Source organism: Acartia tonsa, chromosome 10 (assembly GCF_053477335.1).
Source record: "Acartia tonsa isolate MP-2025a chromosome 10, ASM5347733v1, whole genome shotgun sequence".
Lineage (NCBI taxonomy): Eukaryota > Metazoa > Arthropoda > Copepoda > Calanoida > Acartiidae > Acartia > Acartia tonsa.
In genome coordinates, this window is record NC_137269.1 from 48,046,429 (window position 1) to 48,073,139 (window position 26,711).

At 33.5% G+C, this 26,711-nt stretch overlaps 2 protein-coding genes across 2 annotated transcripts in view; both read right to left on the reverse strand.

Annotated features, from left to right (window-relative positions):
- Positions 1-26,711, reverse strand: part of LOC145330225 (ankyrin repeat domain-containing protein 13C) — a 526,153-nt gene that overhangs the window by 31,674 nt on the left and 467,768 nt on the right. The gene's annotated exons all lie outside the window — the stretch shown is intronic.
- Positions 1-26,711, reverse strand: part of MED1 (Mediator complex subunit 1) — a 509,044-nt gene that overhangs the window by 14,564 nt on the left and 467,769 nt on the right. Inside the window, exons 2-20 of the mRNA XM_080174835.1 lie at positions 17,561-17,696; positions 16,786-16,887; positions 16,480-16,567; positions 15,971-16,030; positions 15,528-15,613; positions 15,194-15,248; positions 14,614-14,696; positions 14,191-14,344; positions 13,122-13,199; positions 12,531-12,638; positions 11,203-11,310; positions 8,152-8,245; positions 7,675-7,825; positions 5,631-5,707; positions 3,888-3,995; positions 3,360-3,412; positions 2,527-2,682; positions 2,096-2,209; positions 1,513-1,664 (exon numbers count right to left, since the gene is read on the reverse strand). Of these exons, the coding sequence (XP_080030961.1) occupies positions 1,513-1,664; positions 2,096-2,209; positions 2,527-2,682; positions 3,360-3,412; positions 3,888-3,995; positions 5,631-5,707; positions 7,675-7,825; positions 8,152-8,245; positions 11,203-11,310; positions 12,531-12,638; positions 13,122-13,199; positions 14,191-14,344; positions 14,614-14,696; positions 15,194-15,248; positions 15,528-15,613; positions 15,971-16,030; positions 16,480-16,567; positions 16,786-16,887; positions 17,561-17,686 (1,953 nt within the window). The 5' untranslated portion in view covers positions 17,687-17,696. The remainder of the gene's footprint in view (positions 1-1,512; positions 1,665-2,095; positions 2,210-2,526; positions 2,683-3,359; positions 3,413-3,887; positions 3,996-5,630; positions 5,708-7,674; positions 7,826-8,151; positions 8,246-11,202; positions 11,311-12,530; positions 12,639-13,121; positions 13,200-14,190; positions 14,345-14,613; positions 14,697-15,193; positions 15,249-15,527; positions 15,614-15,970; positions 16,031-16,479; positions 16,568-16,785; positions 16,888-17,560; positions 17,697-26,711) is intronic.

Sequence of the window (26,711 nt, forward strand, 5' to 3'; positions counted from 1 at the left end):
CATCTGAAACCTGTTGCCTTAACCAAAAGAGCAAATTTAGTATGAGACATATATGTATGTTCAACAGTATTACTTTAAATGCCAAAGTATATAATATTGAAAATAACATTGTTTCAGTGGTGTGTCTTGAACCACCATCCTTGACATCTGAAACCTGTTGCCTTAACCAAAAGAGCAAATTTAGTATGAGACATATATGTATGTTCAACAGTATTACTTTAAATGCCAAAGTATATAATATTGAAAAAAATATTGTTTCAGTGGTGTGTCTTGAACCACCATCCTTGACATCTGAAACCTGTTGCCTTAACCAAAATAGCTAATTTAGCATGAGACATATGTTTGTGTTCAACAGTCTTATTTTAAATGCAAAAGTATATAATATTGAAAATAATATTGTTTCAGTGGTGTGTCTTGAACCACCATTCTTGACATCTGAAATCTGACGCCTTAAGCAAAAGAGCTACCTCACCATGAAACATTAATATATGTTTTACAGTCTTCTTTTAAATGCCAATGTATATAAGATTGAAAAAAATATTGTTTCAATGGTGGGTCTTGAACCACCATCCTAGATATCTGAAACCTGATGCCTTAACCAAAAGAGCTATTTCATTATGAGAAATATGTATTTGTTTAACAGTCTTATTTTAAATGTCAAAATATTGTTTCAGTGATGGGTCTTGAACCACACCAGTTGAGACTTGATATCTGAAACCTAATGTCTTAACCAAAAGAGCCATATAATCATAAGACATATATATATATATTTTACAGTCTCAGTTTAAATGCCAAAGTATACAAGATTGAAATAAAATATTTCCCCTTGCCCTCATCATTCTTTTCCTTCTCTGCATTAACACAGCATTCTTTTTATAAGAACCTACCTCTGTTTATGTTACAACATGTTGTGATGAACACAACATGTTTTCAAAACCATATTTGATGTTGTCTTTTTTTTTAAAATCTAAAGAGAGAGTGAAATAAAGTGTATAAATTAAAATTTCAGTTTATAAAGGTTAGTAAATTAAATTTTAAATTGGTTATTAAATCATGCCAATACATTTTAAAGATTCTAAGAAATGTAAAACCAATTTGGGCAAGTATTTACCAAGAAAATTATCTTATCTTAAAATTTTGTTTCTATATTTTCTAACCTATAGGGTGACGACAAAATTGTTCTATAAGATCATAATAGGAAACTAGCCAATAGCGAGATAGTTATATCGAGCCAACTCTCGTAGATACAAATAGTTGAATACAATCCTCCTAAATATAATAGTAGTTATAGAATCTAGATACAAATAGTTGGATACCACCCTCCTAAATATTAATACCGAGATAATATTGACAATTAAAATTCAATTAAAGTAGTTTTTGAGCCAAGGAATAAGATAACGTGGTTATAAAACTTTGGGTACCAGCCAATGTTCCTTCCTTCCCTAATATTAATGGTAAATAATGAAATTACACGGTTTAGATTTAAATATATATAGTTACATTCACTATTACCTTATTTGAAACAGGTTTGCTAGATTGTTGTGGAGATAGTTTAGGCTTCATATCATGAGAGGATATTCTAGAGATGGAAATGCCAGGAACAACATCCTGGCCGCCACCAGTTTTTCTTACAATAAGGCCACTTTCTGTCTTGATTTTCTTCACTAAAATGTAATGAAATAATTTTCACCAAAAATAAACTATTTTTATCTAAGGTTAAGTAACAGTTAATAGATATCCAACCCTTTAATTGCATGACCTTTGTTTGAAATACAGTATTACTATATATTCAATACTAGAGACAAAGAGTGGTGAGAATTTTGACTATCTATCTAGGTATACCTGAATCTGGAATTAAAGGAGGTGTCATCTTGCCCAGGCTGGTTCTAGAGACAGACAATGAATGTAAGATGATCTTGACTATGTATCTATCTATCTAACTATAAAGCTATCTATCTGGGTATACCTGAATCAGGAATTACAGGAGGCCTCATCTTGCCCTGGCTGGTTCTGGAGACAGACAATGAGTGTAAGATGATCTTGACTATGTATATATCTATCTAACTTAACTATAAAGCTATCTATCTGGGTATACCTGAATCAGGAATTACAGGAGGCCTCATCTTGCCCTGGCTGGTTCTGGAGACAGACAATGAGTGGTGAGAATCTCTGCTGTCATAGTCTGATTTCTCTTTCTTTACTTTTCCAGCTAAAAATTTTAAAAAGTAAAATAAAGAATTTTTAAGAAAATCAATTAAAGATTGTGAAAAACTTTGAATAGCAAGAAAGAATATTAAGTAAATCAATCATCAATTAAAATAGTAGATAACCTGCCCAAACTCATAGATGAGTTAACATAAAATCAAGTATGATAAGGACTAGAGATTCTGAGTAAATGTTGTAGTAGGTGAAAACATTAATTTTACGTTTATAAGTGCAGAAATTATAGATTTTCAAACTGAAATATCATGCAAAGTTAAAGTTAATAAACAGGAAATTTTTTATCAAACCCAACAGTTTTCTTACCTGAGCTTCCAGAGTTGCCAGAGCTGGACCTGGAGGAATCTGATTTATTGGAGGAGGATTCAGATCCTGTCTTGTTACTGTCAGATGTTGAGTGATGCATATTTTGATTGCCTCCAGTGTAATTACTTTCATTGCCTGTATTTCCACTATCATATTCTAAATATATTATAAGTACAAGATTTAAGATAGATTGATTAGCATATCAAAATGGGTGCTTTCCCTCAAAGTGCCTAAAGGGTATGGAGCACTGAAACCCGCTTTCACCTCTTATATTTGAAATAAATTGAAAAAGGGGTGGGGATCATGTGTTGTTTTTTCCTGTGCCCAAACCTTGAGGGGCTTACACCTGTGGTACCCTAATCCTAGCCTGTAGGGATCCCCAGTACAAAATATGACCTAATTTGAAATAATTTTAATTTTAATATTCTAATTTTTATAAAGACATATCATGTAGGATTTTAAAATATTAAAATTACAGGTACTTTTAACCTTATCTTTTTTTTGACTTTTTTGTATTTTTTCCCCTCAAGTCTCATTTTTGATGTGAAGTCAGGCCTAATTTTTTTCCAAGTATATTTCTAACTTAAAGTACCAGCTAGTTATTTAGAGATTAGAGTAAAACACAATAAGGGGGAATGGATTTAATAACTGTATGTCCCCTTCTCAAGGACCCTGTGCCGACTTTGTATAGTGTCTTTAAAAATCAACCAATAGCGTAAAGAGCAGAAAGCAATTTGCTGGCAGACGAAAAAGGTCCTTTACAGCTGGATCCAGATAGTTGTCCGATTATACATCTATACTATTTCATTATCTAGAGCATGAAGTTGAATTACCTGTTTTAACATGCTTGGATAGGCTTGGATCTTTGCTGTTTTTCAGGATATATCTGATTAGGACAATTGTCATTTTGGTTACAGGGGAACTAATAGCTTATTTTAATCATAGTGGATTTTGTGTAAAACTTCTGAACCAATTTGGTCCAACGGTTGCCGAGATCTTTCGATAAGACAGACAAGCAAACACAGACATCCTACCTCTTTCATAAATGTTAATGAAAGGACCAGGATGTCTGTTTGACTGGGTGTAGCCAAAGATCTTACTATCACTGAGCTAATATGATTCTCCTTTACAGGAAACCATCTAGTAGATCCAGGGAAATAATAAAATATTTTCGGCAAGGGTATCTCCATCCCCCAACCCCGAATTTTTTTTACTAATTCTTTCAAAAACTGATAGTGTAGGTTCAACTCCCCCCCTCACCCTCTTTCCTCAAGTTCATTAAGGGCCTCTAGGGGCTTATTCGCTAGTACTCAATAAGGTAACAAAAGTTTTTCCTGTGTCAAATTCAAAATGACAATTGCCTCATGGTGATTGGGATAGACAAAGATTTGCCTAGAATTCTTGTTGCACCTGTCTGCAATCTTTCCATACTATCATCTAGACCTTTGCTCTTCAGGTACACAGTACATCTTAATATATATTGTATAATCTTTCCATATTATCATCTAGACCTTTATTCTTCAGGTACACAGTACATCTTAATATATATTGTATAATCTTTCCATATTATCATCTAGACCTTTATTCTTCAGGTACACAGTACATCTTAATATATATTGTATAATCTTTCCATACTATCATCTAGACCTTTATTCTTCAGGTACACAGTACATCTTAATATATATTGTATAATCTTTCCATATTATCATCTAGACCTTTATTATTCAGGTACACAGTACATCTTAATATATATTGTATAATCTTTCCATATTATCATCTAGACCTTTATTCTTCAGGTACACAGTACATCTTAATATATATTGTATAATCTTTCCATATTATCATCTAGACCTTTATTCTTCAGGTACACAGTACATCTTAATATATATTGTATAATCTTTCCATATTATCATCTAGACCTTTATTCTTCAGGTACACAGTACATCTTAATATATATTGTATAATCTTTCCATACTATCATCTAGACCTTTGCTCTTCAGATACACAGTACATCTTAATATATATTGTATAATCTTTCCATACTATCATCTAGACCCTTGCTTTTCAGGTACACTGTACATCTTAATATATATTGTATAATCTTTCCATATTATCATCTAGACCTTTATTCTTCAGGTACACAGTACATCTTAATATATATTGTATAATCTTTCCATACTATCATCTAGACCTTTATTCTTCAGGTACACAGTACATCTTAATATATATTGTATAATCTTTCCATACTATCATCTAGACCTTTGCTCTTCAGATACACAGTACATCTTAATATATATTGTATAATCTTTCCATACTATCATCTAGACCTTTGCTCTTCAGATACACAGTACATCTTAATATATATTGTATAATCTTTCCATACTATCATCTAGACCCTTGCTTTTCAGGTACACTGTACATCTTAATATATATTGTATAATCTTTCCATATTATCATCTAGACCTTTATTCTTCAGGTACACAGTACATCTTAATATATATTGTATAATCTTTCCATACTATCATCTAGACCCTTGCTTTTCAGGTAAACTATACATCTAATTACATAAAAGATTCAGGGATCTCAAGGGATAAGATAAAGGCCAATCAATTTATGTACATCGCGAATGATAATACACAAATTTTACTCTACTGTACATTTCAAATAGTGTTGAAACGTTTGTGCATTCAACTTAATAACAAAAAAACTTAATGAAAGTCCCCAAAGTTGTTAAGACAACAAATAAAAAACCTATAAGAACTAGTGTAATAAACAGCCTAATGCCCACTCCCTCCTTTTGTTATAAGTTTGACAAGTTCAGCTATTTGAAAAGTGATCTTTACTTAGCAACTCTATTACCGTTGCCATAAAGAACGTACGTCCAATTAAAATATGCTTTACAAAATTTTTGACAACAATTTTTTTACGAAAATATTACCTACCTATCCTATTCATCTGAATTTTTAAATAATAATTCAATGATCAACAAGGTACTGCTTTTATAAGCGAAGCAACTCTATAATTGTCATTTGTTCTAAAAAAAATTTTTTGAGCTTCACTTTTATGGATGTCAGTTCCTTAATAATTTTGACAACAGAACCCACCTTGGTTGTGTAACATCAACGAGATTAATTTCAACTGTAGCCAAGTCATCTTCGTGTTCAAATCCAATAGTTAAACTCTAAAACAAAAAGGATGATTGTACGACTATGTGTGTTAATGGATATAGAATATACGTGGATATTTTAACAGGTGAAAAAATATTCTTAACTTGAGGTTGCTAACATGGAACTCAATTGTTAGTCAGTTCGTTCATCTAGTAGGCGTGGAGAGAATGGGGTAAAGGGTATCGTTATTTTATCCGGCTGCGAGTTTCACTTTTTTTAGAGAACATTGTACTTTGCAAGGCGATTTCTGTAACAATGCAGTCGATCCATTTTAAACATAATTTTTTTTACCTAGTTTTTTTTTTAACTTAATTTTTAAGTTTGGATTCTAATGGTCACTAGTTATCTTTATATACACACAAAAACAGATTTTAAACAAAAAAAAATCACTACATATTCCAATAATATTATTCTAATATATTATTCCACTATTTGTGAGATGACACATTGAATCATTCATTTGACATTTCCAACTGAAATATAACAGAATTACTTTCCATAGCTTGTCTTACAATGCAATGTAACAAAAAATCTTTTGAAAATTTTTTTTTACACAAAACCGCAAATTCAAGGACAACCATCAGCAACTTTAAAGATAATCAAATGAAGCCCATGTCGGATATTTTTTTCACCCGCACCCACGAGTTTTAAGGCTAGTCAGCCGTAGCCAATTTTTAAAAAAATCTAATAAAGCTGTAATAAAAAAAGCGGCTCCCGAGCCATGAGTTCAAGAATATATCCCTTTTTGCTTTATCTTAAAAGAATCAAGGTATTTTACAAATTTAAAAGATAAATATAGTATAAAATAGAAACATAGAGAAATAAAATTATGCTGTTTTGTATATAAACCTGTATGGAAAGAAGTATAATATTGGTTTGAATGTTTTGTGTGAAAATTTAGACAATTTACAAATAGACTGACCAAAAAATAAAACAAGTCGTTTACTTTTTCTTTGCTATACTTTACTGTTATGAATATGATTAGCTCTCTCCTCATTATAACCCACCCTAACCGAGTATGGCAGTTAGCGAGATCTTTCCGCTCACACCTACATACTTCCGGCTTCAATATATATCATACACACAAAAATGTTTATTTTCTAATTTACAAGAATTATGAGAAGCCATACAATAAACCAAGTTCTGGTACATTAATATGGAAAAGGTAGAAAAGGAATATAATACAACAAAAAGAGTATAATACAACAAAAAGTCCCATTAACTTATTTAAGACTAGCGGTTACGCCCCTCTAGAGGCCTCTAGGGGCACTTGATGTGGCAGAGGGGGACTTTCAATTTTTGTTTAGAAAAAGAAAAAGTAAAAAAAAATACTAGGTACCTAGTCACACACACTATTATTTTGATACATGGGTTCATCTCACTCAAAATTTCTGTTGAGCACTGAAACCTTTCTTTGAAATTAATTGAAAATAAGGGGGGTTAGGTTTGGTTTTATTTGATACACCATAACCGCCTCCCCCCCCCCCCCAACTTTAATTTCAATCATAATTTACTTTAAAAATAAGGGGTTAGGTGCTCAGTTCTGAACAGGACCTCTAAGGGAAAGCACCTGACAAGCTGATAAATAGATTATATGTAGGTGGATAGTTTGTGTGTGTGTGGCCACAGTGTGTTGTCTAGTTCCATTCAATTTTAAGAAGTTGCGAGTTTTTTTTCCAAATGTTAATTGGGGTGAGGTTGGTGGGTTTTAGATGGATAGTCATGTGCTAGAATTCATGTAGAATATACGTGGAATAATATCATAGGAGAAAAATGTCGTCAATTTAGGTTGCAATTTCCACCCGCATTTATTGGTCATGCCGTTAATCCAGTAGGAGGAAAGAGGGTGGGGTAAAAGAGGGGGATGGGGGTGATCGTTATTTTAGCCCGCTATAGAGCTCCTTTTATTAAAGAAGATGAAAATCTGGTGTAAGATCCAAGTAATTATACAACCATTGATGCTAGTAATAAATGTATTAACCTGACAAAAAGGATCAAGACAAGTAATCTCAAACATAGTGCTGGTATCCACATCCTCCAAGCTGTTGGCTCTCACACAAGAAGCAATTAAACTGTTGAATATTGCTTGTCGTCTTACTGCGTCAACAATATCCCCAACTTGGCTGGGATGCCTGAATATATGATAATTAAATAGGTAGTCTTTAGTTTATTTAAAAGTAACAGGATCTGTGTGTGTCTGTCTATCTGTACCAAAGTATCTCAATGACCGCTAAACTGATAGGTCCTGGGAAGTTTTATAGCTACTCTGGGGGAGGGGACCACCAACCATCCTCCAAAAAGATATCACCCAAAAATATTCTTAAAATTCTTACAGGGTGCCGAAACGTTTTCTTTTTATAGCTACAATTTAAATTGGTAGGGTAAGAATCCCCCTTCGCCTATCAGTGCTCAACCAGCCACTTAAGGGAAAGCGCTGATTAAATAACAAGATAATAACCTGAAAGGAATAGCTTTGACTAATCTTGCATCAATTTCTTCCGTATCCGCCAGGAAGTAACAGTGCTGCTGGTCAGGTAATGTCACAAACAGACCTACAAAACAAAGGGGGGGGGGGGGGGGTTAATGCAACCATCTCGTAATCAATGTATAAATGGCACTTAAAATTCGAATTTTGATCTGAAATTTTGCATGAGTAATCCTTGGTAGGTCTATTTTCCCTAAATCAAAAAAAAGTTGAAAAAGTAATGGCTAACGGCTCAGCCGTTTAGCCATTTTTTGGCTATTTTTAGGGCAAATCTGTCATAAATTACGTAGAAATCAACTTTTTGAAACATATTTTTGCTTTAAATCATGTGAAATGATACAAAAAAAACATTTTTTAGATTTCTAGTACCAGCAACTACCGACTAGAACCGTTTGAAAACGTTTTGGATCGGAAAGGAGCATTATGTGGAGAGAGGTTTCGTGATGGATTTCGCTTGAAAATACCCAACAAATGGCTAAACGGATGAGCCGCAAGCCTTTAGCCGCTACTTTTCCAACTTTTTGTTCGATTTAGGGAAAATAGACCTACCAAGGATTACTCATGCAAAATTTCAGATCAAAATTCGAATTCTAAGTGCCATTTATACATTGATTACGAGATGGTTGCATTAAACCCCCCCCCCCCCTTATAAATCAGCAAAGACTATTAAATAGTATGTACAATAAATGAGTCACAAAAATACTCCTGATGGTTATTTTGAGAGGCTATAACTTACCCTCCAAGTAGCCTAAAAAAGTTGTAGAACGATCGGTTAAGCCGTATAAGAGATCTTAGCGGTTATACATTCATACAGAGAAGACAGTGAGAGACCCTGATACATATATCCTATAATATAAAGTTTTTTAGTCGATAAATAAAGAACCGATTGAGTTCTCCAATGTAAGAAGGCTTCACCTAGGTCCTAGGATGATGGTTTTGGGCCATTTAATTTTCAGATTTAAATCTTAGGTTTTAGACTATTTTTCTGCACCCCACTACCTCTTTGAACAAAAATCCTCCATATGCTAGATGCGTATCCGCTAGCTTGTGTATAATAATATGGCAACTTTGGAATACTTCCTACACTTGCATTTAAAATGAACAAGCAGTGTGAAGTAACGTGACATTAACAAAAATCGATGTCATGATAAAAATGCAATGTTTTTGTCGATCATAACTAGAGTAGGCTGTCAATTACACTAGTCCAAAAAGTTTTATAAAAACGTTTTCTTATTCGTTGGCTTAACATTAACAACTTTGAGGACTTTTACTGAATTTTGATTGATTGGTTTATTAACTTGAGTATTCAAACGTTTCAACCACTAATTTTAATCTACAGAAGGTGTAATTTTGTGTATCATAAACATCAATTTATCGGCCATTGTCTTATCCCTTAAGATCCCTGCGTCATATAACACTAGTTGAGCAGCTTCTGTGAAAAAATTGCAAATAATCTAGTTTCTAAAATGTGATAAAAACAAAATATTTTTCATGACATTTAAATTTCAAATAATTTGATATTCATAAAAGACAAGCGACATCTAAAAAAAGATTTTATTTGAAATATTTTTAAATTTTGTATGTAAATAAATAACTTTATACAAATCAATGCATTTTTTATATACTACGAGTCTCAAACCTTAATTGAAATATAATGACAAGAACAATAATGTTCACAAAAGCCAGCATGTTATATTTCAACAAAAAGCAGTTTGACAGCCAACGTCACTTATAGGCCTTCATGGCATGCCCTTTAATTAAAAAGATGGTTGGCTGACTATCATTATTGATCATATTTGAAAATAAAAAAAAGCGAATTAAAGCAGAAATTAAGCAGTACACAAATAAACATACCATATAGTTAGAAGAATCTACACCAAAACATTTAGACCTTCATCTTTAATCCCATTATTGTTAAATAACCCTTTCATATATACGGACAAACAGAAACTAGCTCTATAGTAAGCTGCATTAGTAAATACATAGAACATTTACAAACGAAATATTAATAAAACTATTTATTGTTATTCTATATTTTGTTGTAATCAAAGATAAACAAGTTTATTGCAAAAACAAACAATGTCTCAATCCTTTACAATTTTTACAAGTATTTGTAAGTTTTATTTTTCTTATTTAAACAACAAGGTCTATAATTTCCATCAAAGATAATAAAGTAACAGAATGTTTGTCTGTTTGTGTGTTTGTCTTTACCGAAGGATCTGCTAACCGCTTAACGGAAATGGTTTACAGGGTAGCTTCTTATAGGTCTTATAGGGAAGGTTTATAACTATTTTTGGGGAGGGTACCACCACCCACCAAAGAGAAATAGCCATGAGAAAGAAAAAAAAACGCTACAAAAAAATTGTTTAGGTAGGTACTTTTTCTTTTTAAATCTAAAATAAAAAAAATTGGGTTATAAAATTCAGCTCCCCCCTCGAGTGTCCCCGAGTCCTCTAGGAAATATAAATACAGCCGATTCCCTACAAAAGAACAAAATGCAATTTGATAGCAGACGAAAAAAATCTCAACCACTGGATTATACATCTATACTAAAACATTTATTTATGTATCAGTCTGAGTGTTTTTAATGTGAATTTAAGTTAGTTTCCTGTGTGTAATAATTGTCATATAATAAAACCAATAAAACATATTTATATGAAGCTATGTAGTTGTACCTATGAATTTTAAGCCTTCTATGACCTTTGAGTCAAAGATCTAAAGGGCTAAGACAAAAGCCGATAAATTGATGTAAATTCCCAATAATGATACACAAAATTATTCTTTCTGTAGATATGTGGATGAAACGTTTTGAACACTCAACTTCATAAACCAAAAAATCAAAATCCATTAAGGGTCCCCAAATTATTAAGCCAACGAATAAGAAAACGTTATTATAAAACTTTAAGGACTAGTGTAATAAACAGCCCATTGTCCCCTCTATCTTTAAGTAGTCAAACACCTCCTACCCCTATATCTATTCATTTCTCGCATGTCCATGATATATTAATGGTTAATAGTTATTACCTCTATTATTTCTGGAGTCTAATGATCCTTTACTCTCTTGCCTGCTGATAAGACTGAATACTGAGGCCACTTCTGAATCCTCGCCGAAATTAACTCCAGTTCTACTCACTATAATATTCATTTTTAGTAGTGATGCTACTCTATAATTTGAAATGTCCGTCTGTCCGCCTGTCTTAGTTTGGGGGAAACGTGATTTTCTCGGCTCCTATAAAAGATAAAAGACTAAAAAATTTTGACAACATTCCCATTATTAAGGAGCCCAATTAACTATAAAACATCAATGGCGGTCGGACCGCTTTTCGCAGGTTTTAGGCTATTTTTGTATTTTTCCCATTTTTCTCAATATCTTTGGTGTTTATGGTCCAATTTTCAAATTTTTTTCAATTTTAGATATCAAAATAAAATTTCCTGTCATTTCCAGAAAACAACTATGATAGTCATACTGCCTTTAAGCAAGTTTTAGGCTATTTTTGTATTTTTTACATTTTTATCCATACCTTTGGTGTTTATGGTCCGATTTCCAAAACTTTTTCAGTTAGGTATAGATATCAAAATTAAATTTCCTGTTTTTTCAAGAAAATATCAATGGCGGTCAGGTTTTTGACTATTTTTATATTTTTCACATTTTTCCTCACATCTTTGGTGTTTCTGGTCCGATTTCAAAATTTTGTCAGTTAAAAATATCAAAATTAAATTTTCCGTTGTTTTGATCATCCAGTATGTAATTTACTTTGACCGTCAGTCTATTAGTCATAGTACTGATATATAAGTATTAAAAAATTAAAAACAAAGGTTTCGTGATTTTTCCCCAATATACATGTTTTTGACAACTAATCTTTAAATTCTTATACATAATTTTTGTGCTTCGCTACTTATGGATGTTGTCATCCTTGTTCAATATAGATTTATTACTGAGATGGTCAATTAGACACATTAATCTGTTCATCTTAGCAAGGAACTTCTAGCGGACGAAGAATTTTGGTTAAATCAAGTCATTTTATACCATAATACGGGCGCCCAAATTTTTATAAAATAAAATTTTCCCGTGCAAAGCTTTATCCTAAGAAATTCAACTGCTTAGAACATAAAAAAGTCCTTTCGTACCAAAATTTTTACACTTTTAAACCAATATTGAGGTCATGTTAATCCTAAATATTGAAAGGTTTCATCATCTTTCTTTCTTTATTTTCAATTTCAAATGCACTTAATCTAATGCTAACTTTTGAATTCTTATTTAAAGACATTTTTATCCCTACAATTAAAGTATAATTATATAAAAATTTTATTCACAAAAAAGGTGTAAAGGTAGGCGTAAAAGTTCTGCTTACCAATATGATCGATGGTAGCTGTTGACAGGGGAATAGGTTTTCCAGCAGACAGAATAAAATATGCTGGCATTGAGGCACAGTTTTGAGTTCCAAGATTTAATTCTTCACCTATAGGTATATATTTATAAATATTATTTTTAGTTAAAGATTTCTTCCTTAAACTTAACAAATAACTTAAGAATATATTATGATATATTCAAGCTGCTTTTATATCTGTCAATGATGGATAACTATAATCATTTAGTCATAAATGAATCGGCCTATTAATTTCAAACTTCAAAAGACAATTCGAGTGAAAATAAATCACAAATTTTGAAGGAGTTAGTAGAAACTCTATAAACAGAAAACTTTATAATGATTTTACATGTCTACTATCTTGTTTTATTCAAGAGTGATTCCTTGGGCCATAGGGTACGCGATGTTAAAAGCAAAGCATCTCTGTAATCAATATCCTCTTCCCAAGCATATCATGAACATGAATCAATATTGTTTTTCTACTTTCTCTTTTGTTAAACTTCGTTTGTATGGATGTTGTCATCTTTGATTTCATTATGATAATGATTATTGGTTCAGGTTTAGGTTTAGAGTTACCTTTATTAGAAATTGCTTGTGTAAGGGGTAGAATGTGTTCAGTGTTACAGGACTCGATCCCGACACTTAGAGCCATACCTAATGAAAATAAAATTCATTATGACAGAGTTACTTCAGTTATGATTTTTATTAAAAAGCATAAACAAATTGGTTCCCTGTTGTTTTTTTTTGAGAATAAATGGATATTTAATAGAAATATAAGAATAGAAGCATATTTTAAACCCTTTTTTCGTCAAATCTATGAAGGAACATTTCTAGCAGACAAAAGTATTGTTTACTTTCGACTCAAGCTTTTAAAAATTTATAGACTCGCTACTCGATAGTGAGGCAAAATTATTTTTGTGAAAAATTATCCAAAAGCACATTAAAAATCTACAAAATTAAACAAAATCATATGTTAATAACCCTTTTAAGATTTTATTTAGTTTTTGTAAATTTTTTAATGCGATTTTTGAGGATTTTTCACATAAATAATTTTGCCTCACCAGCGAGTAGCCAGCCTAACTTTTTTTTAAAGAATCCACCTCTGTTTGAAGCTTTCAAATTTAAAACGAAATTTTTGGGCAATTAAGTCTGATTCCGCAAAGCTTTCTACTAAGAAAATATACGGTTTACAGCTGACTTTTATCTATGTATGAAATGAAAAAAAAACATGCATTCGTAACAAAATATGTACACAATTTCAACCAATGAGATTAAATGTATGTACCCATGCGATTCTCCTATTGGCTCAATCAGACATTACCTCTCTTTCTTAGTACCTTTATTGGATATTTCAAGATTTCACTTAACGTGCCTTGTTGAGGAAAAACCCCTTTCACCCTATTTTGAAATCGATTGATAATAAGGAGAGGAGGTAATTTTTAATTTGTTTATTACAGGTTAGGTTAGGTTATATATAATAGATATGGAAAAACCGCAGGTGTAGGCCCCCTTTGGCATATGAAAAAACCGCCCCTACTTAATTTAAATCTATTTCAAAATAAGAGATAGGGGTTACTTAATTTACTTGAATTCAATCTTGATATAAATGCACCAAAAGTCCTATTTGTATACACTAATTACTTACCTAGATCTTTGGTAATTAAAGTAGACTCGTTAAGCGTATATAGTTTCTTATTCTTCTCGTCAATCAGCTGGAAGGGAGCCAGAAATATTCTCAGTTTCATGGGCAGTCCACCGGCTCGTTCCTCTACTAGGCCGTATCGGGTTTTGTGGATTATCTAAAAAAATATATCATAGGTATTCATACAAACAAGGGATGACAATTTTTGGCGCAGGAAAAAAATCTAGTTTGAGAGTTAGAGGTCAACTTAAAAACAAACCTGGAGGCCAAATCCATAATTTTTTTTTACCAAATAACCTAATTTCTCACTCCTAAGACAAATCCTGTACTCAAAAGTGTTAAAACTCCCCCTCTTAGTGAAATCTGGGCAAAATCTTTAATAGCAGCCTGAAAAATGAATCAGAATATAGAAAAGTTGAAAAATACCTGGTTGATGTCTTTTGGCCAAGAATGAGACTGCTGTTGAGATTTGTAAAGACGGGCTACATCCTCTTCCAAGTTATACAGCACTACAAAGGTGTGTGTAGTAGCAATAAATAAGTATAGATAAAAAATTTTCGTCTGCTATCAAATTGTTTTCTACTCTTTAATACCGACTTGGCTGTTTTAATATTTCCAACGCTATAGGCTGAATTATTCAAAGACCCATTTAAAAGTCGACATACGATCCACTAGGTGGGGACATACAGTTTTTTAACCTCTTCCACGTCAATGTAGTAGCAAAGCTAATCTAAAATGTCTGTTTGTCTGTTTGACCGTCACTCTAGTTTTCTTTCAATATTTATGTTGTTTCCGCTTTTCTTTTAATTGATCGACCTTTATCTGAAAGTCATTAAAATGCACCGTAATGATGTCCGTCTGTTTAACGCAAGGAGCCAGACATTAAGTAAATAAAAAAGAAACTTAAGCCATATTAATAAATAATATATCGTCCTAACTAATAATGTACGCGTTACACTTTATGCTTACTAGGTAGGTATGTAATAGTAAAAATGACTAGGTATACCTTGCCATGCTCTTGACTTTTCAGTGAGGCCACAATTGTAAACAGCATTAAGTCCCTAAATATCAAAATATATCTAGATTTTTAAAAAAGAAATCATAGGAGTTTATAAGAAGAATTAGTATTATGATTTTAATTTCAATTTATTTTTCGCTTAATGGCTTTTCTTGCCTGTCTAAGTATTATTCAATATATTTTAATAATTACCACATAAATTATATGAATTCCTTAAGGTCTAAAACTCAGTTAACATATTAGAATATTCCCTGCTGTCCTATGTACGTATCTCATCCTTATACATGAGAGACCTATCAGTAGTTGATACAACAATATTTACCTCTAGGTGTTTGACAAAAAGATCAAAATCTTTGTTCTTGAGACATTCCACAATTTCAGGACAATTTTGCACGTATGATACTCCTCCTTAATTAAAATATATTTGTTTAAAATTACAGGAATAGTTTCATGAAGTTTATTTATAGAGAATAGGTACTTACGTAGATTATAAAAAGAACTAATAACCTTCAATTTTTTATAATTATTATGTAATTTTATATAGTTGAAGTAACCTATAAAACGAACGTTATACTTATAACAATTGGGTGAATATAACAGCCCATAGAAAGTATGGGCGTAGCCGCTAATAATTAATAAATAAAAATATATCATAGTTTAAACATTAAGATAAACCTGCACACACAAGGACAGTATTTGAAAAATTATAAAATGGTGGAAGACGTAACCTAATGGCTACGCTAGTAATACAAGAAACTGACATACCTTTAGCAGGATGATTGGATTGATGGTGAATACTGACACTCATCACCACACCGTTGTTGTCTAATAAAAAGTATGTTCAAAATTAATTATAATAAGGTATCGGTGTAAAGAGCTCCTTGGATTTCCAAAATATTAACATTCCCTTTTTAACAGGAGATTTGCTCAATATTAGGTACCTAAAGTTTGTACCAAGAACGGCAGGTGTCCCAAATTTAAAGAAACATTTAAATCCTTAACTGTGAGTAAGGAAACCGCTTAAACTTTAATTCAAACAAAGGTTTCTTTTACTTTTTTATTTCAAAACATCTGTAAAGCAAGACATATACCTAAGTAGGTTTATTTTACCTCAGTAATATTTATCTTATTTTTTAAAAAGATATTTTTAACAATTAGATTAGGGGAGCTTCTTGTAGACAACTTTTAAAAAATTTAATTAACTTTTAGGTACTCTTTACAATATTTTTTAGTAAAGAATCCTTTTTAAAATATAATTTTATTTAGAACATAACCTATGACGACATCAATGTAGAAAACTTCAGAATGAATGAAGAGATGGTTAACAGGAGGTTGACAGTTTTGGATACTTTCAAGATTCATCTAAAAATGAAAACAAAATGATTGGTAGCATTATTTTCCTGGCCATTTTCAGTTAAGAAACAATTTAAACTAAAAGAAAAAAGTACCTACTGGTATAACAAATTCTATATTTAGGTAAATGCATGTCGTGGATATGCCCTTTCTTGCCTGACATCCATTTGACATTATAAAAAGGCAAAGGCAAAATTTCGGTATTGCATAGTATCTATCGTAAATACCTGACGAGCAATAGTTTCTAGCTTCTCCATGAGTCCAGATGTTGTACGAACAGTTATAGATGCTTGCAACTTGTCCAAACAACTCCGATAGATTTCCTTATCCTAAAACATTAGGTAGAAAGAAGATTAGTTTTTATAAAAGTTTTCATACCCCATAGGCCATAGAACGTCTAGAATTTATTTTCTAAGTTTAAAATACACCCAAAGAAAAATGGCCAAGATAAGCAAAAATTCATTCGGACAGGCACACATGTATCTTACTGAGGAGGATAAAAATCATATTATAATCTACTGCATAGAACGACTGAAAATTATTTTCTAGTGTTTTCTTTAAAAAAAATAAGACAAGAAATGTGAACATATAAGTAGTAAAAAAATTAAGAATATTATTTGCTGATGTTTCTTTTTTGGTTATGCAAATATGTTAATCTCGGAAAACTTTCGGGTATATATAAACTCGACATGATATAAAAATCAGGGATCTTAAGGGACAAACCAATCATCGAAAAATGTATATACATCCCTTACTGAAGACAAACAAAATTACACCTTTGGTATATTGAAGTTATTGATTGAAAAGTTAGGACACTAATAGCTTAGAAACCAATAAAAATTTAAGAAATTCTTAAGTAAAAGAAAAAATAACTTGGTTTAAAAACTTGGGTAGGTACCTATTTAACTTACATTCTAATGTCCATTCGGTAAATATTAAAATATAAAATCGAAATTCAACCCCACTCTCCCCTAAAAGATTTAGGCCACCCAAAATTCCCACCTCTATGTCCAAAGAATGTCTTTTGTCCGCGAGTCCAATTCTGACTATTTTGGCGGTGTCCAACAGGGTTTTGGATAAATCTACCCGCGAGCGGATTCGCTCCATCAACGCCTCCATACTGCTCATTTTCACTATCCTATAAAGTAGTAATGTTTTTTTTATGTTTGTAGCTTAAGATTTCGATAACTACTGAATATATTGAGTCTTATATTTTGTAAAATCGTCTTGTAGTGTTTTATGCTATTAAATTCTAATATTTGGGTTTGGTTTTAGGCTATTTTCCTACTCCTTCCGAATACGTACAGAGCTCCTAAATAAATTAGGAGCGCAGCAGCTAGTCCTATATTTAAAAAGTACTACCTAAAGTTTTTTTTTATGGTTTTAATTTGAGGCTAAAGATCTCGTAAAATACTGATTTGATGAACTTTTCAGGTAAGCTTTATGGATGTTTTGGGTTGGTTTTAGGCTATTACAATAATTACATCCCCTATATATTAAAATTTAATTTAAGTTAAGTTTGATTTACACCTTCATATAAAACAAAATATAACAGACTTTTTTTTTAATTTAGACCTCTTTGAAATGGTTTAATTCACGAGGGCTAAATGGTCCAACTATAGAAAAGTTTCTGGTATCTTTAATGTCATTTTTGGACTTAATGATTCTTGTTTATCATGAAAGGTTTTGTCGAATTTCGAACCCCGGCCGTTTGTTAGCAAGAGAAACCTATAAATAACTGTTCGCCTCATATTTAAAATTGTTTAATAACGTTTAACACTAAAATAATAATAATATTAATCATATGTTTTGTTGAAAAACACGAAAATTGTACTTTTAGTTTTATTGATTATATAATTATTTGTGTCAATCCTAGCAGAAATGTTAAAAGTAAACAGAGAATATTTGGTTTGGCCGGTTTATAAATCAAGACGACATTTATTATTTTTTTCGAATATAAAAATGTACAAACATAAGATTAAACCATTTTTTTTAGCCGGTGCCTTCGGCACCTCGGGGCTAAAAAAACTAGTTTTAATCTCATAATTGTACATTCTATATCTGCGGAAAGCCGATTATAATACGATGGGAGAAATAACTATTATTTTCTATGTATAATTAACCCAGCCAGAAACGTCGTAAGGAAAATCGAAAGGAGATATTTACTATATTATAGCAAAAATCGAATTTACGATTTTAAAGAGATTAATTCGAATTTGTAGTAAAAACCGTGACTATCGTATGTATCTCGCATTTTATGTTTCGTCAACACACACATACAAACAGACACACAACCAACAATTTCAAAATCATTGTGTGAGAAATATAGTTTATAAATTGGCCACTAGGTATTCACATTACTTTGTATAGACAATTAAAATCTTTCTGTTTTCAAACAAAATAAATTAAAAACTGGTATAACATAATATCAAAATGTGTTAATGGTCTTTTATTGAAAATTTTTTTTTTTTTAATCATTTTCATTTTAAACCACAGCAAGTGTACAAAAATGTCTAAATCGCAATTAAAATAAGATAAATTATGTAAGAAATTTTAAGTTCCTCACAATTATAATTATAATGGAAAAAGATTTCAAATCACCCTTATAATTTCAGAGGAAACACAGAGATAAACACCCTCTCTTTCTCTCTCTCTTTCTGTATGGAAAGTACAATTAGTTTATGTTATGAATATTGTTGTTTTACGTAACCATTTCCTTACCTAAAACTACACGATGTTAAATAAATTTTTTAATGTACTTTTTATTTACGATTTTGGTACGACATCGCGCGCGATACTTACGATATCGCTTACGAGTTCGTAGGTGTATCGCGCAGCTCTAAGTACCTTTTCGACCATTTATCGTAACATATCGTCGATGTGCATTGGACGACTATTTAGCGATATCGTAAGAACTCGTGCTCGATTGCTACACGATATCGTGCGCTATAGTAGCACGATAGTGACGCTACTTTCTGGCTGGGAAGATTTAAAAAAACATTTCTAATGAAACACCCTGAAAAAGGAAGGCTTCGAAGTCATTTGATGGTTCAAGTTATTTCATTTCGGAATATTAAATTGTTCTTTGTCCCCTTTCACTCCCTTCGAATGATAATCGCCTTGATACTAGAGGCGTAGCTACTAGTAGACAATATGACACTTGAGACTAATCAAATTTATCACAATGACGTAAACTATCAGCTACGCCCCTGGAAGCATCTAGAGAATTTTTGTTCTAGGAGCCATTTATTTCGGAAGTTTGGAAATACCCTACCTCAAAATTGATATAAACCTTCTTAGGACCTATAAGAAGCTTCACTGTAAAGAAGAACAAAATAGGTTCAGCAGTTAGTGAGATCCTTCGCTACAGACAACAAAAAGCTTACTACTATATATAATTGGACTAGCGGCTTCGCCCCTAACCTCTAGGGGCTTTGCCCCAAGAGGTTATAAAAAAATTAAGGCGAAATTCGTAAAAGGACCAAGGAAATCTTCAGCAAAAAAACAGGACCAAGGAAATCTTCAACAAAATAAAAAAAATGGGGGGGGTGGGGATTTATCTGTTTTTGGGGGTGTCCCACCCCCCAAGAAAATAGCCTAAAACCACCACAGGACCAGTAGGTATTTTCCCTGAAGAGTAGAATCCGATCAGTTCAGTGGTTACCGAGATCTTAAGGGACGGACGGACAGACAGACAGACAGACAGACAACATTCTACTTTGTATTATAGATAAAAATAATAGAACTAACCCCTTTCAGTTGGCCTAAAATTTCAACAGGCTACCCTTTGAGCTTGTTTATTCTATAACTCAAGGTTCTCTCTTTCAACCTTATTTCATAACCTTGACTTGCATTCAGGGAAGGCCATCACTTTGGAAACAGATAATGGGGGATGATGAAATGTAGCTCCCCCCTCCCCCACCCAATGCAACCTTTAGAATTAACCATTATTATAATAAAATATACGCTTTGCGCACCCTGCTTTGAATCAGCTTATAGTTCCTAATGAAAAATGACGTCATACAATACAAATGACCAATGATAGGCCAGTATACATTTTACCTTTAGTCAATTACAATATAAACAGGCCTATCATTTGTTATTGTATTGTAGTGTAAGTTTAAAACTCTTAGGCGTTATTAAACTTAGCCCACACCCAGTCAAAGTCTATGCACGCGCCTACTTGCATGTGCAGTTTTCTATCTTTTACATGGAAAAAGGCAACTATACCTATATTACAAATAAAATTTATCATCTATGAATTGTTTTTTAAGATACTAGCGGCTTCGCCCCTAGCCTCTAGGGGCGTTGCCCCAAGAGGTATAATTACATCTTTTATTACCTGGAGATCCCCCACTCCACCACTATTTTAAATAATTATTTAAAAAGTGGCGGGGGATTTTTTATTTTTGGGGGGGTTGGCCCTTGGGGGTGTCCCACAAAAAACATCATGTCAAGATATTAATCGATAAAGATCGATAAAAGTAGCAAATATTACCCATATATAAAAGCCTTTCTGTCAGCAAGTCCTAACTGTGCATGGTAATGATTTGTGTCTGTTTTGGGCCAAGGCATTCCCGTTTCTCTAATCATTAATAATGCTCATCTGACATAGCAGCAGAACGACTTCAGTCATGACGTGGTGTTGAACCGTGATTAGAACTCATTACCTTCATGGCGACGAGCAGATGCGCTACGTGTTAAATAACGGTCGCTTCTATTGGACGAGATCCTCCTTGTTTAAAAAAGATATATCTCACAACAATTTCCTAGGAGTTTGACAACCATGAAGCTTCTCTGAAAATTACAGTCATTTTTTAGACATTAAAGGTCGTGCGGATATCTTTCTATTTCAATGACTAGCGGCTACGTCCCTAGCGGCCTGTAGGTTCACTGCAGGAGCATCCAATTTTCATTTTAAATTAAAAAGAAAAGGTAAAAATATTTTTTTTCCAGGGGCGATTTCTCTTGAGAAAGGAGAACCATATCAGTCAAGCCGAGCATCTTGGCACAGATACAAAGACAGACATGCATCCTGTCACTTTTTATCAAGGTTTTTTCAAAACACCAATAATTATTCCTTCTTTTCTGACATAAGGTGGGTTCTATAGTCGGAACTGTGATCACAGTTCTATCACATTGCTGTTCTATCACGGTATCTCACATTGCGGTACCTCGGGCGGCCATTTTTGTGTGTCGGTGCGTTCTATAAACATTACTGTGAGAGATAATACGGTAATATGGTACAGTGATAGAACTGCAATACTGCAGCTGTCATCAACAACAAAATCAACAGCAAAACTACAATAAATGGGATGTTAAGCAAATGTCGTCTTTGAATTTTGGTCAATTCAGCCTATTTTTTTAAAGTACAGAAAATGTGAAGGGAGAGGGGGAAAGAAAATGCCCCTCCCCCCCCCGGAAAAATTTTTTTTTTACTCACTTATAGATTACCTAATTTTTTTTCAATTGTATATTTTTTTCTACAAAATTTAAAAAAAAAATTTTAATTTCCATTACCTATCAAAAATTTTATATTGAAAATATCTATTTTTATAATAATTATTCAAATTTTTTTACTTAAAATTTTTCATCCCCTGCATAGAGATCTGTTGGGAATGCCCCGTTTTTTTCATCATAAACCATGCTTTCAATGCATGATTTATTGTTTTATTTACATAATTTTTGTCTGCAAAAGCAGGAATTTTGACAGCTTTTGATAGCTTGTACTGTGAGATGCTGTTCATCTCCCTGATCCATCTGTGAAATCAACAGCAATGTGAGATGACGTCATAACAGCGATATGTTACAGCGATTGCGTATACCGTGAGATGACTTCTGAACGTCTAGCGTCAGATTTTTGTTGTTGATACCGTATTTGCAGCTGTCAATACCATAACAGTTTTGTTTATAGAACCCACCTATATGCGAAACGCAGTCTTCGAACCGTAAACACGCACACAACTAGTGTGGATACAAAACAGCAGGTATTGTCAGAAAATCATGGGCTATTTACCCCGACTTTGCTTACCAATATTTTTTATAATCAGGATAAAATATAAATCTTTTAGAGGGTAGAAAAAGATTTAAAGAATTTCCTTTTGTTGTTAAATCGATAGGATTTTTTCAAAAATTTACTTAATTATCGTTAAATCATTTTTTAATGTCATAGTTTACTATTTATGCAATACCAAGGACGTCCAATCTTTTTTTGAGGTGCAGGATTAAATGTTATTAATCTTTTATTTAATACTAGCGGCTTTAAAAAAAAAAAATTCTGGTGCTGCTCATAATTTTTGGGGGAGTTGGGGTGTCCCAGCCCCAAGAAAACAGGACCAATAGGTATATACCCTGAAGAGAGGAATCCGATCGGTTCAGTTGTATACCAAGATCTTAAGAGACGAACGGACAGACAGACGGACGGGCAGACATCAAGCTACTTTGTACTATAGATTAATATGGTAAATATCCCAAATACTTGTGCTGTTTTTTTCCTGCTGCATTGTATGTTTACCATCAAAAGTTTTTTTTCTCTAATTTTAACATGAACACCATAGGCGTCCAAGGGGGGGGGGGGGGTAATGGGCCGTAGGCACCCCCAACGATTTTGGGGGGGGTAATTACCCCCCCCCAAAATAAATGTTCTTTAAAAAAAATTTTTTGGGGGGGTATTTACCCCCCTCAAATTGAATGTTCTTAAAAAAAAAATTTTACTGAAAATTTTTTTTTGGGGGGGGGAGTAAATACCATCCCGGGGATCTATGATGTAATTGTAAAGCACTGAAGATTCCATAAAATAGATACCTAACTAAATTAAATATTTCATTAAATAATGAAAAAGAATTTCTATAGGCGATTTCTTTTGGGAGGATGTCAGGGTGTCTCAAAACTAGTTATAAAACTTACCAGGACCTATAAGACGCTTCACTTTAAAGTATAATCATATTGGTTCATTGGTTAGTGAGTTAGTTATTGTATTTATATGTTCTAAAGAATGAGATACTACTATATATTTGAACTAGCGGCTACGCCCCTAGATGCCTCTAGGGGCACTTGAGGAGGAGAGAGTCGAATTTAATAATTCAATTCCTTATTTTAGATTTTAAAAGAAAAAGTAAAAAAATTTACGTTTGATGTTTGTTTTTCGTTGAACTCTATTTCTAAAATTGAGAAATTTTTAAAAAATTTAATTTCTCTAGGGAGGGTGGTGGTACCCTCCCCCAAAATAGTTATAAACCTTCCAGGGACATATGAGAATCTACCCTGTTAAGGAGAACCCGATCGGTTCAGTGGTTAGCGAGATCCTTCGCTACAAACAAACAAATAGACAGACAGACAAACAAACAAACAGACAGACATCGTTCTACTTTGTATTATACATAGTAGTGGCGCCCTTAGCATCTAAGAACTCGTGTTTTCTAAAGGGTAAAAAGGGAGGAGAAAAATAGCCTAAAATCACTCAAAGGATTGACCTATAATAGTGTGGAACCATCATGGGATCTATGTGAAGCTTTCCTAAAAAGGAGAACTCAGTATTAAAAGTAATGAAATCTGAAGCTATAGTCAAATAAACCTTACTTACTACTTTATGTTATAGGATAGTACTTATTATTTTAATAGATTAGGTAGGTGCTTTTTTTTACATAATTAAATTACCCCCCCCAAAAATTTTACCCCCGGGGTAAATTAGTTTGGGGGGGGTAATTACCCCCCCCAACAGATTTGGGGGGAGTTTTTACCCCCCCCCCAACAGACTTTAGGGGGGGTAATTACCCCCCCCAATCAAATTTTACCCCCGGGGTAAAAATTTTGGGGGGGGTAAAAAAAAATTTCGGCGCGCTTCGCGCGCCATTTTACCCCCCCCAAAAAAAAAAGCTTGGACGCCCCTGATGAACACAGAAGCGGCTAATTATAAATCTTTTTTTTTAGTTGAAACTCAATCTTCCTTTTCCTCTTATAATATAGAATACTAGTGACTGCACCATTCAACCAATTAGAGCGCAGGTAGTTTCCAATCCACCTATCCTATTGGTCAAAATTTATCAAATTAAATTGTATTTCCGCTTTTAGATAAAGAATTATACAAAAAACGAAATTTATAAAAAATCCTTAAAATTTGATGCAGATTTTAAATCTCCCTCTAACATTAAAATTCCTTCCAACTTATATATTAAGGGATATAAGATTTTTTATATATTATTTTTTTAAAGTTCTAGGTTGTGGAAACATGATTAATATGTATTAACAACACCTGCTAAAGCTTTTTTAACCATAAAAAAAAATTCGGGGCTGGCGGAAATCACTCTAAAAAATACGCAAATATGCCTTAAAATACCCAAAAATCAACAAATTTTCGTTTTTTTTACATAATATTTCGGGTATAGTCCTTTCCATGACATCGCTCCATATGGGGCGATGATTTTAATTGATCGCCTCTTATGACATGGGGCGATGTAATGGCTCCTTGAAAGGAGCGATTTAATAGCCCCTTATAACAAGAGGCGATGTTATGACTCCTTGAAAGGAGCGATTTAATAGCCCCTTGCCCTAAGAGGCGATTAAATGATCCTTTATCGCTCCTTTATCGCCCCTTCTAAAGAGGAGATGATATGTCCTCTTATCCCAAGGGGCTATTTAATTAAATATCGCCTCTTCATGGCCCCTTCACTATTATATATATCTTAGTCCCTTGATGGCCCCTACATCGCTCCTACATCGCCCCTTCATCGCTCCTCCATCGCTCCTTCTCCAAATTTATATTACATTGTACTTTGATGGCCCCTACATCGCCCCTCCATCGCTCCTACATCACCCCTTCATCGCTCCTTCTTCAAATTTATATTACATTGTACTTTGATGGCCCCTACATCGCCCCTCCATCGCTCCTACATCGCCCCTTCATCGCTCCTTCTTCAAATTTATATTACATTGTACTGTGATGGCCCCTACATCGCTCCTACATCGCTCCTTCATCGCTCCTACATCGCCCCTTCTCCAAATTTATATTACATTGCAACTTGATGGCCCCTACATCGCTCCTACATCGCTCCTCCATCGCCCCTTCATCGCTCCTTCTCCAAATTTATATAACATTGCAACTTGATGGCCCCTACATCGCTGCTACATCGCTCCTCCATCGCTCCTCCATCGCTCCTACATCGCCCCTTCATCGCTCCTTCCACAAATTTATATTACATTGTACTTTGATGGCCCCTACATCTCTCCTCCATCGCTCCTCCATCGCCCCATCGCCCCTTAATAGCCCCTTACCTTAATTTATATAAAAAAGCCCCTACATAGCCTCTCCATCGCCCCTTAATAGCTCCTTACCTTAATTTTTATAACATAGCCCCTACATAGCCTCTCCATCGCCCCTTAATAGCCCCTTATCTTAATTTATATAACAAAGCCCCTACATAGCCTCTCCATCGCCCCTAATAGCCCCTTACCTTTATTTATATAACAAAGCTCCTACATAGCCTCTCCATTGCCCCTTAATAGTCCCTTACCTTAATTTATATAACATAGCTCCTACATAGCCTCTCCATCGCCCCTTAAAAGCCCATTACCTTAATTTATATAACATAGCCCCTACATAGCCTCTCCATCGCCCCTTACCTTAATTTATATAACATAGCCCCTACATAGCCTCTCCATCGCCCCTTACCTTAATTTATATAACATAGCCCCTACATCGCCCCTCCATCGCTCCTACATCGCCCCTTCATCGCTCCTTCTTCAAATTTATATTAAATTGTACTGTGATGGCCCCTACATCGCTCCTACATCGCTCCTTCATTGCTCCTACATCGCCCCTTCATCGCTCCTTCTCCAAATTTATATTACATTGCAACTTGATGGCCCCTACATCGCTCCTACATAGCTCCTCCATCGCTCCTCCATCGCTCCTTCATCGCTCCTACATCGCCCCTTCATCGCTCCTTCTCCAAATTTATATTACATTGCAACTTGATGGCCCCTACATCGCTCCTCCATCGCCCCTTAATAGCCCCTTACCTTAATTTATATAACAAAGCTCCTATATGGCCTCTCTATCGCCCCTTAATAGCCACTTAATTTAATTATATAACATTGCCCCTACATAGCCTCTCCATCGCCCCTTAATAGCCCCTTACCTAAATTTATATAACAA